The 14,636-nt window shown below is 41.0% G+C and overlaps 1 protein-coding gene across 1 annotated transcript; it reads right to left on the bottom strand.

The window, feature by feature from the left end:
- Nucleotides 1-72: 72 nt before the first annotated feature.
- antkmt (adenine nucleotide translocase lysine methyltransferase) lies at nt 73-13,928 on the bottom strand. The gene is made up of 12 exons (XM_083648906.1): nt 13,876-13,928; nt 12,577-12,697; nt 12,306-12,465; nt 11,180-11,557; nt 10,890-11,077; nt 9,814-9,958; nt 8,341-8,439; nt 3,435-3,574; nt 3,056-3,160; nt 2,420-2,560; nt 1,768-1,818; nt 73-1,488 (listed from the first exon to the last, which is right to left on the bottom strand). The coding sequence occupies exons 2-12, from the start codon at nt 12,613-12,615 to the stop codon at nt 1,264-1,266; spliced, it is 1,671 nt and encodes a 556-aa protein (XP_083505032.1). The 5' UTR covers nt 12,616-12,697; nt 13,876-13,928; the 3' UTR covers nt 73-1,263.
- Nucleotides 13,929-14,636: the final 708 nt, after the last annotated feature.

Here is a 14,636-nt window from a genome sequence, read left to right as displayed (position 1 = left end):
ATCAACATGCTGCAACCCACAGTATTCAACCAAGACTTTATTTCAGACTCACGGTCCATATAAAAGACAGCACACAACATAAAAAAACATACAAACAGTAAAACAAGAAGCAAATAAATAGTGTAGCCTTCATAAAGAGACCTGTACCAGTGCCTCCACAGAGGTGACTGATATCTGACACCACTACAGCAGAGATTAGCCAGCAGCATATAACAATTATCAGTGACGTGGGTGTTTTTATAAACTAGCTAGACCTAGCCTGGGTAAACCCAGCCTCCATCTCTATGTGCTATCAGTTACAAGATATTTACTGTCAATGGTCACAAGTCAGTCTTGTGACTGATAGCACATAGATAGAGGTCACGTGGAGGCTGGGTTTACCCAGGCTAAGCTCGACCCATGCTTACAACAAGCCATTAATATCCCTAATTGATTGTCCTTTTTATATGTAGGTATAACATACCAATTACAAGTAGGATGTAACATTAGATAAACATATTGTGCTAGAGGGGCTGATCTACCAGGGAGAGGTTTCCATTGAAGACCTTGTCGTCCGGCTATAGGAATCATGGTCTACCTAGAGTGTGCATGAAGATAGAGCGATGTGATCTTGCTGTGGTAAAATCCTTGGTAGGTCACAAACTTGGAGAACTGGTGGGGTTTTATTTTAGAATGCTATAGAGATCCTTAACTCAGAGAAGACTTATCCAACAATACTGTACTGGAAAAGCTGCATCTGCCCAACCTCATCAACTGGGTACAGTAGCGTATATGAGCTCATCCACAATGAGTAGATAGATTGTTTGGGAGAGTTTATCTGATTGTTTAGTTGAGCTTGAATTGTCGATTAATGCATGCAAATGTCATAGTCATGTGATCTTCAAGAGACAATCACCACAAAATCGTAGGTTTCTATACTTTTCTGTGGCTCTTAGTTCACTCACTATCGTTAATGATCAACTTTCTCCAAAAGCTAGAGCCCGAAGAACTACAGCTTTGACCTGGGAAGGGGACATCAAGAGAAAAAACATGGTAGCCCTCTGGCAATGTGGGCTCACATTGTGAATTTATCATAGTCGTAAAATTATAAAGATGAAAATGTGCCCCTATTCCAATCAAATTACTTTTTATTTATGGTTACTGTCTGTATTTATTGCTCAAGGATTTCTTGGTAAAATAATAAGAAACAGTTTGTCAGTAACATCCTCTTGTGGATTTGGCATTGTTCAGTGATAGTAAGACTCTTAGCATGATGAACAGTCCTTACTCCTTGGGTAGTTCACTGACTGGGTCTCCACCCGCAGCGGCATTTGTGTCATTCTTCATGTGGGTGTTTTGTCTTTGGGCTTGCATGCTATAGGCCCAGGCTCTGTCCACACCATGTCCCTCAGTCCTGCAGGGTGTCCAATCACGGAAGGGAAAACGTCCAGCTACCACCAGGGCGTCATCGGGAAGCTCAACCTGCAATTTCTCCTGCAGCAACGACAGCTAGGAAACAAAAGCACAGTTCATTTGAAACTCCCTGTGATGCCTGAGCAGGCTTTGACCCGAGCATCTGAAAGTAACTGTACCTCAACTATTCTCCTACCGAGAAAAATCTTTGTAGGCCAAAAATAATTCTTCCATATTAAATATTTTTGGTGGCCTGGTATGTGTTGCCACATGGGAATAGTTAAGTTTAAGCTAGTGCTATACAGGCAGAGGAGAAACAGCAGCTCAGATGGTACCTATATGTTGAGTAATTACTATGACTTCTGTGCTACTCACCACACTGGGGGCCAAAAACACTGTGACATTCTTGCAGTCTGTCAAGTTGACCTGTGATGAGATGCAACAAAATTCACAATCAATCATGACTAATTCATCCTGTAGTTTTCACTCAACATTTTTGAACAGTGAACCTACTGTATTTGTTCACAATGGTTTGTGTCATAAATCTGCCAACAGATCCATTTGATAAATAAAGCTTCTGGTGAATCCAACTACTGCCTAGGTAACTGATGTAGACCTATTAGGGATGGGACGATCTGCTTTTCTCACCATATATGTGATATGGGGTTCATGAATCATGATTACATGTCATGAATAAAGGTTCAATGACAAAGTATGACTATGCAGTGTAAACAACAATGCAAACAACCATTTAAAAATATCATTATTACAAAGTGCAAATAATATGATATTGACATGGAGAGCTTCTGAAATTGTGATGGGAAAGCCATCTCATTTGTGATTACTACAGCAGAATAAAATGGAGCCAATATCGTCATTCATTCTTCTGCCCCATGACACATATTTTCACATTTTTGTATTGCGATAATATTGAATTTTGATATAACGTCCCAATCCCAATAGCTACCCTTTATACATTGGAATAGAAATGCTACAAATATAATAGCTCAATAGACACATTTCCAACCTTCCACAGATCTTCTCGGCGGTATGACACCTTTTCATGATACCCTGCTCTCCACGCATGAAAGCGTGCCAGGCAAACCAGCCAGGGGTTGAGCTCATAGCCAACAGCAGGAGTGAAGCCGTGGCGATGAGCTTCCAGAACCTTAACAGTTAAAAATGACAACATTCAAATAAGGAAGCATGGCCAAACTGTTAAATGAAAATGCAGTTTAAACTAAAACCCATTTGAATGAATTTTCTTTCTTTTTTTAATGTTTTTGAAATGAATGTTTTTGTGTCTATCCATCTATCTGTATGTCTATTTTCTGGAGAAATCATGATTTTGGGGGTAGATTTCCAAAGCTGGTAGTTTGAGAAGTTGGTTTCAGAACCTGGAATATTGAATATTACATGACAGACCTAGTTTGCACTTGCATACTACTTGATATTGAGCACAGAGATATTGCTATATACTGTATTTATTTATTATATCTGATTCCATACAATATTAATCTTAAACACAATTCTGACCACATACTGTTGTCACTTTAGGTTTTAGGGATGATATTCTGCAACCGACCCCCCCCTCCCCCCCCAAGTATGCATTCAGGTTAATTTTTCTAAGTGAAAGGAACCTGCACATCCAGTTTATACTTACGATGCGACCGTCACCTGAGCCCAGATCCACAAGGGTTCCCTGTCGACCCCTCAGCAATGTCATGACATTTTGTACTTGGGCCTTGCTGGCGGGAAGGTATGGGACCTGTGAGAATGTTTTTTAAATAGCTACTGAGAAAAGGGGTGGTGTTTCTCAAGCCTCTCAGAGATACAAATGTTGAAGATGGGTTATGACTTTCGGATCATAATACTGTAAATCAAATCAATCCTGTGTGACCCTTGCAGCTTGTTTTGCCTGTTAAGGGTCTTTCATCAACATTGGACTTAGCAATGTATTAAAATACAAGCTAAAACTATTGCTCATCATCACTGGAGTTAATTCAAAAGGTAGGTCTAGAAGGAGTTATCCCAGGCCATACCTGCAGCCTCAGGGGGACTTTTCGGAAGCCTGGCTGGAGGACCACCCACATAGCATAGACAGCGAGCCCAGTGCCAGCAGCTATCTGGGAAACTCCCCAAATCCCGAGCTGCCTGTCCTTGAACTCAGCAAGGACTTCATCTGGTGCATCATCCATTACCTGTATGAAATATGTAATGTACAGTGTAAGTAACTGTATTCACAGGCGGAAAAAATTTAATGTTAGTTATCTATCAAGTTAGGAAATACAGTAATATGGTATCTTTGATTAATATGTAATCAACTTTTTCATATAACATTTCTTGAGAACTATGGCTGAGACTAGCCTGGTATCCAGCCCTTGTATGGATAATGCATCAACTCTTTTCAAGGAGTTCAACTCATTATTAATCTTTAGTTATCAAAGCAAGCACACTTCTTGCTGCTTCCAGCTAGCCTCCACTTTTTTTTTAGGAAATGTACCTTTCTATTACAACTTATTATTATTATTATTATTATTAATGCTATGGTATGAACCACTCACATACCAAAACAGCTCACTGGCCTCGCATACACAATACCACACACAAACTTTTGACAGTGCACAAAGTAGCAGTTCTCGACGGGTAGCAAAAATCGACGTTACACCGGTACTAAATTGACAAAACATCTCCCGGACCATGAACACATTATGCTATAATATATATACCACTGACCTGCAAAAGTGGTGACCAGTTGGTGACCTGCAAGATTGGGAACGGACCCGGCCAGATTATTTAGCCGCACCATTCTCAGTCCGTCTGAGAAATATTCCGTAAATCCGTTCGCTTCCTGACATTAGTTCCACCTGCTTCATGTCCGTGTGGAATTGAAGTTTGTTGGATCCCCGCCGGAGGTGTCTGGCACCTACTGTGTGCACACACAGTGAACAAATCAGCGAATAACCAGTTTAGTGAACAAATAGCCTACCCACAGACCCCAGTTAGAATATCAACACTTTTTTTTAAAAATCTTTTCTCAGGCTTGCTTTTACTTAACTTGTGTTTCAGGGGAATGTTGCTTTTATCTTTATCATCATCAATCATTTTCTGTGGCGTTTTTTTGTAAGTTTGCATTGTGTATTTTACTTTATCATGGATCTTTTCCTCCCCTCTATTTTATTGTTATTATAAACACTTTTTAGACTTGTTTTGAATTAAAGAGCATTGTGCATTTTTTATTTAATTTGATTATATAGGCCTGCCTATATAGCTATATTTGAATTATTTTACATTTTGGGCTCATTAGTACAAAAAAGGCCCTGCAGGGCAGAAATATGGAGAAAGAGGTGGCATTCTAAATGGCCATTCTCCACCTGTGTGACATCACTTGGATGGCACGGCAAGGTGGCTCAGTGGATAGCGCTGCTGTCTCACAACTAGAAGGTCCTGGGTTTGAACACTGGTCTGTCCCAGGTCCTTTCTGTGTGGAGTTTGCATGTTCTCCCCATGTTTGTGTGGGTTTCCTCCCACCAGTGGTGGAGGGTAAATGCAGTTTACCCACTTCTTTGAAATGAGACAGAGTTTACTCACCTATTTTCAAACAACTCACCTTGATAGTTTACAACCTACCACTACATCTCTGCCTCCCACCGTCAAATACATGTATGTTAGGATTAATACTCCTAACATCCTAATAACATCTACACTTTTGGACCCCTGAATAGCTGTTCATTGCTGCAATGCTGTAACTAATGGTGATCCAAATAAACGTAACTTGTTGGTGGGCCAAGCAGCAGAACGCCATGTTGCTGATGGCATGATGCAGCTAGGTATGTGTGATTTTTTTTGTTAATCCCTTAGCTATATACCCCTCCCACATATTAATGCAATGTGGTCTCCAACCTGCACCATGCTCTTTAACTTGTAAATATTTTGGCTATTTTACTGTCATGTAGCCTATCCTTTCCTCCCATTACCATTCAGCTTTTTAAAGTATAGTCTAAATACAGTTAATACAAAGTTAGAAATAACTTCTAAGCAGTACAAACTGCACCTGCGAAAACCTTCCCAAGAAGGATGTCGTCTTAAACCACGTGGTTTTTATTCCATACCCATTGCATAGAACTCTGGTGAAGCTGCCTCAGTTCATGAGGTGGATAAAGGAATCAATGTTTGCAGCAGCAGAAAGCCAAATTGTAGCCTATTACTAATCAGTACAACTTATATCAAGGTCATGCTTACATTTGAAGTGGTCAGGGTCAATAGGCTATCTCCATAAACCACTACAGATCTGATTCACTTGATACATACCGACAGCATATTCCACTGCAGAGGGTGTCCTGCCTCTAAATGTCTTTTCAAGACAACTTGGCATCTCAAGGCTTGTGGAGACTTGGATTATGTCAGGTGAGCAGTATGGAAGCATTTTCTTTAACTTTTTGCTTATGAACATATTCACACTCAGCAGACAGCTCTACTTACCTGACGCGGCCGGTCTCCATTTCTCCAAACTGGGACCACGCCAGCTGCATTCTACTTCATGTAGTACACTGACTGACGGCAAGTACATCATACAATCCCACCTCAAAAAATCCTAACTATATCCCTTTCATTTTAACAGTACCTTTGAGAATGTAATACTCAATTATCCCTATTCACCTTATGCAGAAGAGACCGTCTGGCTTGAGAGACTACAGGAAGTGTAAATACAATCGGAATCTCCGATTGTATTTACACTTCCTGTGACTCATATCTATGACTCATAATGTGAGTCAAACTACGTTTGACCAAGTGAATCAGACTGGTTTGAACAGGTAAAACAGCCAGCGTTTTGAACAGGAAGTTGTGATACAATCGGTCAAGTGGGCAGGGCTGCATAAGGTGAATAGAGAAATTCTTTTTGCACCCCTTACCCCCCTCCACAGAGAGGTCAGAGGTCAGGCTCAGCTACAGAGCAGCACCTGACTTGCTCAAGGACTCTTCAGCAGGTTGGGTGCTTGCAGATAGTGCCAACTGTCTCCCTGCTCACTATGGCTCCCTTAGCTGTGCTGTCAGATCTGTGTATTCACATTCCTGTCTCTGGGAAAATTAAGAATTATTATATTATTAGAAGGTTGCTGCCTTTGTTATATCGATCTCTCAAGTTAGCAAACAATGATTAATTAGCCCTCGTGTTTTGATCATCTGAAAATAAGAGACATTTGTTTCATATAAACAGTCGTTTTATTAGAATGATTTAAGAGATTGATTAAAGATTAAGAGGGAAAAAATGTAAATGTCTTTTCCCACAAAACATTCAATGTAAGATTTCACAAAGAAATTGCCACAGAGAGAACTCAACTGATGGATGAAGCATTCAATGAAACGTGCAAATGTAGGGAACAATTTTCTCTCAGGTCAGTCATACATGGTAAACAGGTTTGTTCCTTACAGTGGTACTCAACGTGCGGCCCGGGGGCCAGATGCGGCCCGCGATCGGGTGCAGAGTAGCCCTCTGACCATTATCTAATTCACAATGAAAACTTAACGTTAAATAAAGTTGGACTGAACTCAAGCTAAATTGTCAAATATCACCAGCAGTTTGCCGCCCAGGCACATATGTACTTAACTAACTTAACCTAACTATCCTGTGTGCACAAAATTGTCAGACTAAACTCCAGCTGACACCCCAAAAACGTACAATCCGCTACAGAAAGATTCATATTAACGTTTGTTTATTAAATGGCCCCTGGACTCCTGTCATTTTGCAAAAGTGGCCCCGGGCAAAGCAAGTTGAGTATCCCTGCCTGAGTAACTTACACAGGTGAAAAACAAACTTTTACACAGGAAAAGTAATGTCCATGTCCAGGGGACCCTTCATTACCACTGTCCCGCTCAGCCACTGTCTCCCGCATCACTGATGATGTCCTGCAGGTTGTCCCAGTCTGATGCTCTCTTGCGCCCCCTGACTGTGCGGATGGGCTCGTCGCTGTCTGAGCCGGCGTTCTCCATGCCTATGTGGCCGGGCTCGTCGCTGGGCTCGTCGCTGTTGGAGCCAGCGTTCGCCGTGCGCTGATATGGAGGGGATGGAGGGACAGGTTGTCTCTGCCATGCTGATGCTGCTCTTTTAGGTCGACCTGAGGGATAAATGGACAATTCATTGATAGTAAGTCTCATTTATCAATCTTTTTGTATATTTGTGGTTGAAGGTGCATACAAATGAAGCCACACTACTAACTTCCTCCACATTAATCAATGCTGCAGACACAAGGGGGGAGATATGTTTAGTGTATTTCTGTCAGATACAAAATTACTATGGGTGCACTTTGCACTTGCTATGCTGTAATATAAAAATGACACCCACCTTTGCCCAAATTTGGAACATATTTGACTATTGCTGTGAGTAGTGACCAGTTCCCCATTTGAGAAGCAGGTAAACTTTTAAAGTTTTTTTTTAACTCAACAATAGTAATAAAAAATCCTGAGCTGAGAAGCAGAAATACTGTAATGTTACAATGCTGATTACATTTAGGATCTAGTTTGTAGGCAAAAACAGACCCAATAATGCCAGCTCAAAAACATCTACTTGCTTTTTCTATAGCCACATAACACAATACCATATACATGATTTCTTATTTGAGTAATGAAGCCTTCATAGGCACCCACAGCATTTTGAATTGGAATAGTTGTTGAATTGTCTTTTTTTGATGTTCCTACAAAGTGACTTTAAGTTAATTTGCCTTGCCTGATCAAACTGCAATGCAAACCAGTGTATAAGCTGATAATCAAGGCACAAGAACGCATTTTTGCTGATGTATGGCGCAAGAAAATCATATTTGCTTGAAATAAAACATGCTTGAAATAAAAGAAAATTTCCATAAAAAAACATCCACAAGTTCTGATAAATGTCTCGGTACTTGTGTAAATAGTTATGGGTGCCGACACCCAAGAAAGCAGGCTAATAATCACCTTGTGTGGTAATGATGTTGTTGACATCAAGGGCAGCTACTTCTTCAGTGTCTTCTCTCTTCTGTCTGGCTTTTTTGCACTTCTTAATAGTTGGATGACCTGTGTGTAGAGAGAAGTGTGTTATTACATTAACTCAATGATCCTTATAGTCAGATGTCCAACTTTGATGTGATTAAAATGCTGTAGAGCAGGAGGGTTCTCAAAGTTTTGATGACTGAGGGCCACTTTAGGAAGCAAACATTGATTGAGAGCTGCAAAAACAAAACATAATTTACATTATGCGGATGTTTTAACACACACATACCAGCCAGAAACTTCATGCTGGCTTTAAACGTGAGCCTGCTGCAGCCTCTGAAAGGCAGTAAACTTATGGAGAATCGGACCGAATACAATCATGTCACCAAACTCATCGCGGGCCACCAGAAATGTTCCTGAGGGCCGCAATTGCCCCATGGGCCACACTTTGAGAACCCTTACTGTAGAGCAGTGGTTCCCAAACTGGGGTACGCGTACCGCTAGGGGTACATGGAGGTACTACAGGGGGTACTCAAGGGAACAATAGACCCTTCTCACGGGGGCCATTTTGTGTCAAAAAGGCAGGGTAAACACAGGTGCAAGCAAAACACTAATGAGGGTTTCCAAATTCCAATCATGGATGTTTGAAACCCTCATTAGTGTTTTGCTTGCACCTGTGTTTGCCCTGCCTTTTCGACACAAAATGCCCCCCGTGAAAAGGGTCTATTGAAAAAGTGTAAGAATAAATCATGAAAATAAATGAAACATTGAAATAAATCTGCTCAGGAGGCACCACTAATTGCAACTCATTCACTCCATTTCTTACTTTCTAATGTTATATTCTTCAAAAGGTGGGTTATCATTCATTCATGGCATCATATGCTATATTTTTCTCTTGCAGTTTTCTAAGCAAAATCATGTAGTATGGTAAGGGGGGTACTTGGATTCAGAGATCAGGGAAAGGGGGTACTGAAGCCAAAAAAGTTTGAGAACCACTGCTGTAGAGGATAGGTAGTAACATTAGTCTACAGAATTTAGACACACATGAGTGACATTACGAGTAGACCTGCCATTGGACAAATGTGTCTGCTAAATGACGTAATGTAATGTAATGTAGCAACTTGTGAAATGGTAAGCAGAGAAAAACGACGTTGAGGCCCATGCATTGCCATTTGGCGTCACTATGTGCAGGTGACCACTGACTAGAGGTGCTATATGATTGGTTTCATTTCAGAGCTGCACTACTATTTTTTTTTAATGATTGCACACCTTGAAAGTAGTTTAGAAATAAGACATATACAATATTTTCAGCTATAGTAGAAAGTCATAGAGGGCTTCAGTCACGGTAAATACAGTGTGCGATATACAATTTAGGACATACTGCACACACCGCTAAAAAGCACAAAATTCATAATGGGTAGCAGGTGTACTGTAAACATCTGAATGTATTCCACTAACCTTTGACACCAAGATCTTCAAGCTCCTTCTTCAGAACAGCCACCATTGAGCGAATAGAGCGACAGCCACCTAGGAGCTTCTTGTAATTCCGCCGCACACCGCAGAGGCCAATGTAGCGCTTGAGCCTCACAACAGCTTTGTTGTCCTGCACAATGAATCAGAAAACAGACAAGTAGACTTTACACAATACAAACATGTTTGTTGTATAGGAAAAATGTATGTATCCTAATACTTTACTGTACCATTGGGCCATCTATGTTTTGATCATCAATTTTCAAAAGCCTGCATCATGTGCTATCCAGCACCCAGCTAGGACACTACATTTGAGGGATCTATTTTCAAAAGATCATATTTGAGATAGCCTACCAGCAACACCTCCCCGATCAAGGTCATGCTTGCCTGGTTTAGTGTGGCAGCATACTAGGAAGACTATGGCTAGTTCTAGATCCCCCCCCAAATAAATAAATTGTCAAATAATATATGTCAAGGGGGTTGAATACTTGAATATGCTGCACCAGGCACAAAGCAGTGCACACTGGAGTCAGTCCATGTAGGCCAGGCATATCCAAAGTCCGTCCCGGGGGCCAGTTGCCCCCGGGCCGGGATTTTAAGTGGCCCTCGGCTTGTCTCTCAAAATATACTAATGGCTCTCCAACACAGTATTGGTTAATTAAGCAAGTTCACTTTGTGTTTTTTCCATTAATCTAAATGATCTAGATGACAGCACTATCATACAGTTTGTAGACAAGCACCAAGTAGGGACTACGCAGGCGGAACTAATGTTTTCAGATGGTAAACAAAATCCTTCGAGTGCAATTGTATTGTATGAGCTTTTTTTTTTTTATTAACCTATAAGCAGCTGCCCTCCGGTATTTTCACATTATCTAATCTGGCCCCCATTCAAAAAAGTTTGGACCCCTGATGTACAACAAAGTTTTGTAGCTTGTCCTGTGCCTGTCGCTGTAGGCTCATTTTGTATTATTGACATACCGGTAATCTACCTATGGATGTCGAAGGCCAATAGAAAACTTTGCAAAGCAAGATATCCTGATTGCTAGCATCACCTGTAAACTCACCTTTTCTCCTTTGGGAGATTTTTTCTTTTTCTTTTCACTGTCCCCATTTTTTTCTGTTGTTTTCGTCTTTTTGGTAAGTTGTGTTTTTTCTGTCCCACTATCCTTTTCATCTTCCAGAGAAGGGAGTGATGATGAATCAGAGTCCTCAATAGGCTCAGCTTTTTTGTTCTCCTTTAATGCTTTGCCTTCTGTGTGTCACAACAAAGAAAACATTAAAAGATTATGCCAAAATTAGTTCAATATTTCATTGACAAAATAAATTCATGATCAACCAAAGCACGCATAGTCACCCTTTTTGTCTTCTGATGACTCACTGCTGTCATGCCTCTGAGTATTTTCCTTGTCGTCATCAGTGTCACTTTCATCTTTGGAAGGAGAAGTTTCCTCTCCCTCACTTGGATTCTTGGTTCTCTTCCCTCCATTCTGCATATTTTTTGCATTGCATTTCTCGTCGCCATCAGAGCTGTTCTCTGCAGATACGTTGCCCTCCTTATGTTTGTCTGATACGTTTCTTTCTTCTTCTGCACAATCCTCACTGTTTCGCTCGTCCTCACCGTTTCTCTCTTCTTCGCTGATTCCATTTGTCTTTTCCTGTGATTTCTTCACCCGTTGTTCTTCGCAGCCATTTCCGATTTTGTTAATTTGCTCGTCCTCTTTCTCCTCCATTTCTGTCATGAACCACCAACAAAGAGAACATTTCTTTGTTTATATTGAGGACGTGTTACGGAAGTGCTGCATCCAGTGTAGGAAATTTGAAAAATATTTTGGAGGCAACTTTTGCCCCACTCTCACAAAATTGTGGGGGCACTTAAAAAAGTATTAGTGCATAAAGTTCAGGGTTGTCATGGGTCTGGAAAGTACTTGAAAGTGCTTGGATTTAGCCTACCAGAATCTCTGAGTTTGAGCCTCGTGCACTCTGTAATCTCAAAATTCACTTGATAAAAATTCACTGGCAAACAGCTTGCAGATGCCAAGTGTGTGCTAGAGATTGAAATGGAAATTAAATTAATTTAATGTAAATAAAATGATCCGAATCTTGGTGGCCATTTTTGCCCCTCGATCACCAGCACCATAGGGGCATTCTGAGATTTCTTGGGGTATTTTTGCCCTTGCCCCTGGCTAACTTCCTACACCGGTTGCATCACACTGTTAAATTAATGCAAATAAGATAACTGCAAGTGTTTTATGTTGTTTTGCTATTGATGAAAAAAAGAGGAGCTGCAATGGTTCGCAAAGGAGGGCTGTGCCTTATGCACTCATAAGATTAATTGAAATACAATTTTGGGTGTGAGTGCACAGCAGCTAACTTAGCTTGAGTGACTGTGACAGTGGACAAGAGGCTATCACATTGTCTCATGATATATGTAGGCAACAAATCAAAAGCTGTGTAGTGGGAGAAGATCAGTTAGGACCCACCTGATGAGCTTGACTGATGACGGTGTTTCTTTGCCTTGGATTCAGCTTCATCCACTACTTTTCCACTTGTCTCCTCCTCACTTTCCTTTCTCCTCTTCCTCTTGTTTCGTGGGGGTGCGGCAGGGGGACTCTCGGGCTCACTGACATCATTGTCACTGTCCTAGCAACAACAACAAAATCACAATTTGATAGAGAGTAAGGACTACTATACTCAAAGTAGCTTAAAAAATCCATATCCACTCAATGAAGTGTGTATGAAGAATTTAGTTACCTGCATTTTCATCAGTTCCTCTTGAACCACCCTTTTCATGACACTTCTGGCATCTGGACTTAATGCTTCATGGCCTTCAATTTCCAAATACCGCTTCTTTAAAATGCCTAAAGTCAGTGTACTTGAATGAGACAATAAGATTACATTAGGGAGTGAATGGGAAGTAGTCATCTGACAGACACTGAATGATCAATTTGAGTCATATGCTTCTGAATATTGCTTAATATCACTCAATTTAAGAATCGGTCAGAAATGACTGGCCTATCAGTCCTATGGTCTAGGACAGCCATTCCCAACCTGTGGGCCGCCAAATAATTTGCAAAATGTTACGATCTTCGTGGAAAAAATATAAATATTATTATGTATGAGAATGCATTTATCCAAATTAGCCTATTGCAGACAGCCCTTCGCTTCTAGTTTCTGTGTGGTGCTGATGGACAGCTCCTTTTATTGTTCAAATAAAATGTGCTCCTCTGAGAACATATTGGCCTCCATACTGTTTATGGTCGGATGTGGGCCACGAACATTTTTGAGATTTCCAAATGGGCCCCAAGTCAGAAAAGGTTGGGAACCGCTGGTCTAGGAAATAGCATTTGCCTCCCAAAGGCAGAACATGAAGAGAGATTGCACCAGTGAATTCATCAAGAAGTAAATAGAAGACACAGAGGACAGTCAACTGAAGACAGTCAGGATTAATATAGCAGCATTTACATTTAGTACTACAGTATTAAAAAACATGGATGCAGACCCTTGTGCTGGTTCATACTAAAGAAACTGTGAGAAAGATAATGAAGGATTATGTTTGTGCTGAGACTGAGCAACTGTGTCAACAGCAAAATTAAGATGTAGCCTCATAAAAAGATAACAGGTAACAAAAAGAAAATTATTCTGGTTCTGATTGCATTCGACAGAAAACAGGCTGTGTGTGTGTGTGTGTGTGTGTGTGTGTGTGTGTGTGTGTGTGTGTGTGTGTGTGTGTGTGTGTGTGTGTGTGTGTGTGTGTGTGTGTGTGTGTGTGTGCCAGCTGACTACTCTCTTGTCTTGTCAGCCCGTCAGACTTGGCAACTTTCTCAGCAAAGTGCTGGATGAATGATGCTAGCTAGTCACTAGCAGCTAGTGATTGTTTAGCTAGTGTAGCTAAATATTCAAACAAGCAAGCTAGACGAAAGCATTCTGTAAATTAACCTAATCTTCGATGGAATCACTTGTGTAAGTTAACGTTAGCTCTGCACACTAACGTTGTTTCCAGAGCAGAAACACAAACACATTCGGCTCAATAATTTCAATGCTAAACTTTACCTAAAGTCTGGCGCGTCCCTGAGTTGACGGCACACGAATTCCCTGATGCATGTTTCTTCCTCGGGCAACATGATGCTGACTGAATTAGCGCGGGCTGTTTTGAGTGTCAAAGTCACGCCCTCTTCCGGGAAGTGGTAAATTAACCTAACCTCGCGTCACCCATGGATGTATCAGCGTCACCAGGAGGCTCTTCTCGGCGAGAAAGAGCCTGGCTATGTCTTATTCATTTGTTTATAGCTCTTAAGTATGGTGATGTGTGATTGTCTGTCTGACATATTTTGTACATCTATATTGTTAATAAAAAAAAAACTGGTTCCGGCCTAGAGCCCGCCCTAGACAGGAAAGGCAGCGTTTCTAGCTCGTTTTACTTGACAATTTGACACAAGTATCAGAACGGCAAACAACAAAACAAAAGATGGACGTACCGAACGAAGTTTTTGAATAAGTTCTTGTAGAAACATTGCGGATTCACAATCTCACATCTTTTAAGCCAATACAGAAGCTTTGCATCAGACAATTAATCGAGGAAAGAGACGTCAAGCTAACGGCAACAAAGACGTTTTTTGGCGCACTTCTTTCCGGTGTTCATTCTGGTTCCGTGGTTTACGCCCCCATGACAAACAGCGGGGTGAAAGGTGCCCAGACTAAAGTTAACCAGCCCCAAATGAATCCTTGACAACTGCGATTTAGGCTGGATACCAACAAACACATCTTACTTATGGAGTAATTTATGTCTGCATCTGTAATCCAGATACTTACCA

Source organism: Poromitra crassiceps, assembly GCF_964638095.1.
Source record: "Poromitra crassiceps genome assembly, chromosome: 13".
Taxonomy (NCBI): Eukaryota; Metazoa; Chordata; class Actinopteri; order Beryciformes; family Melamphaidae; genus Poromitra; species Poromitra crassiceps.
Note: the sequence above shows the minus strand (reverse complement) of the source record. Positions and strands in the feature narration are given on the sequence as shown.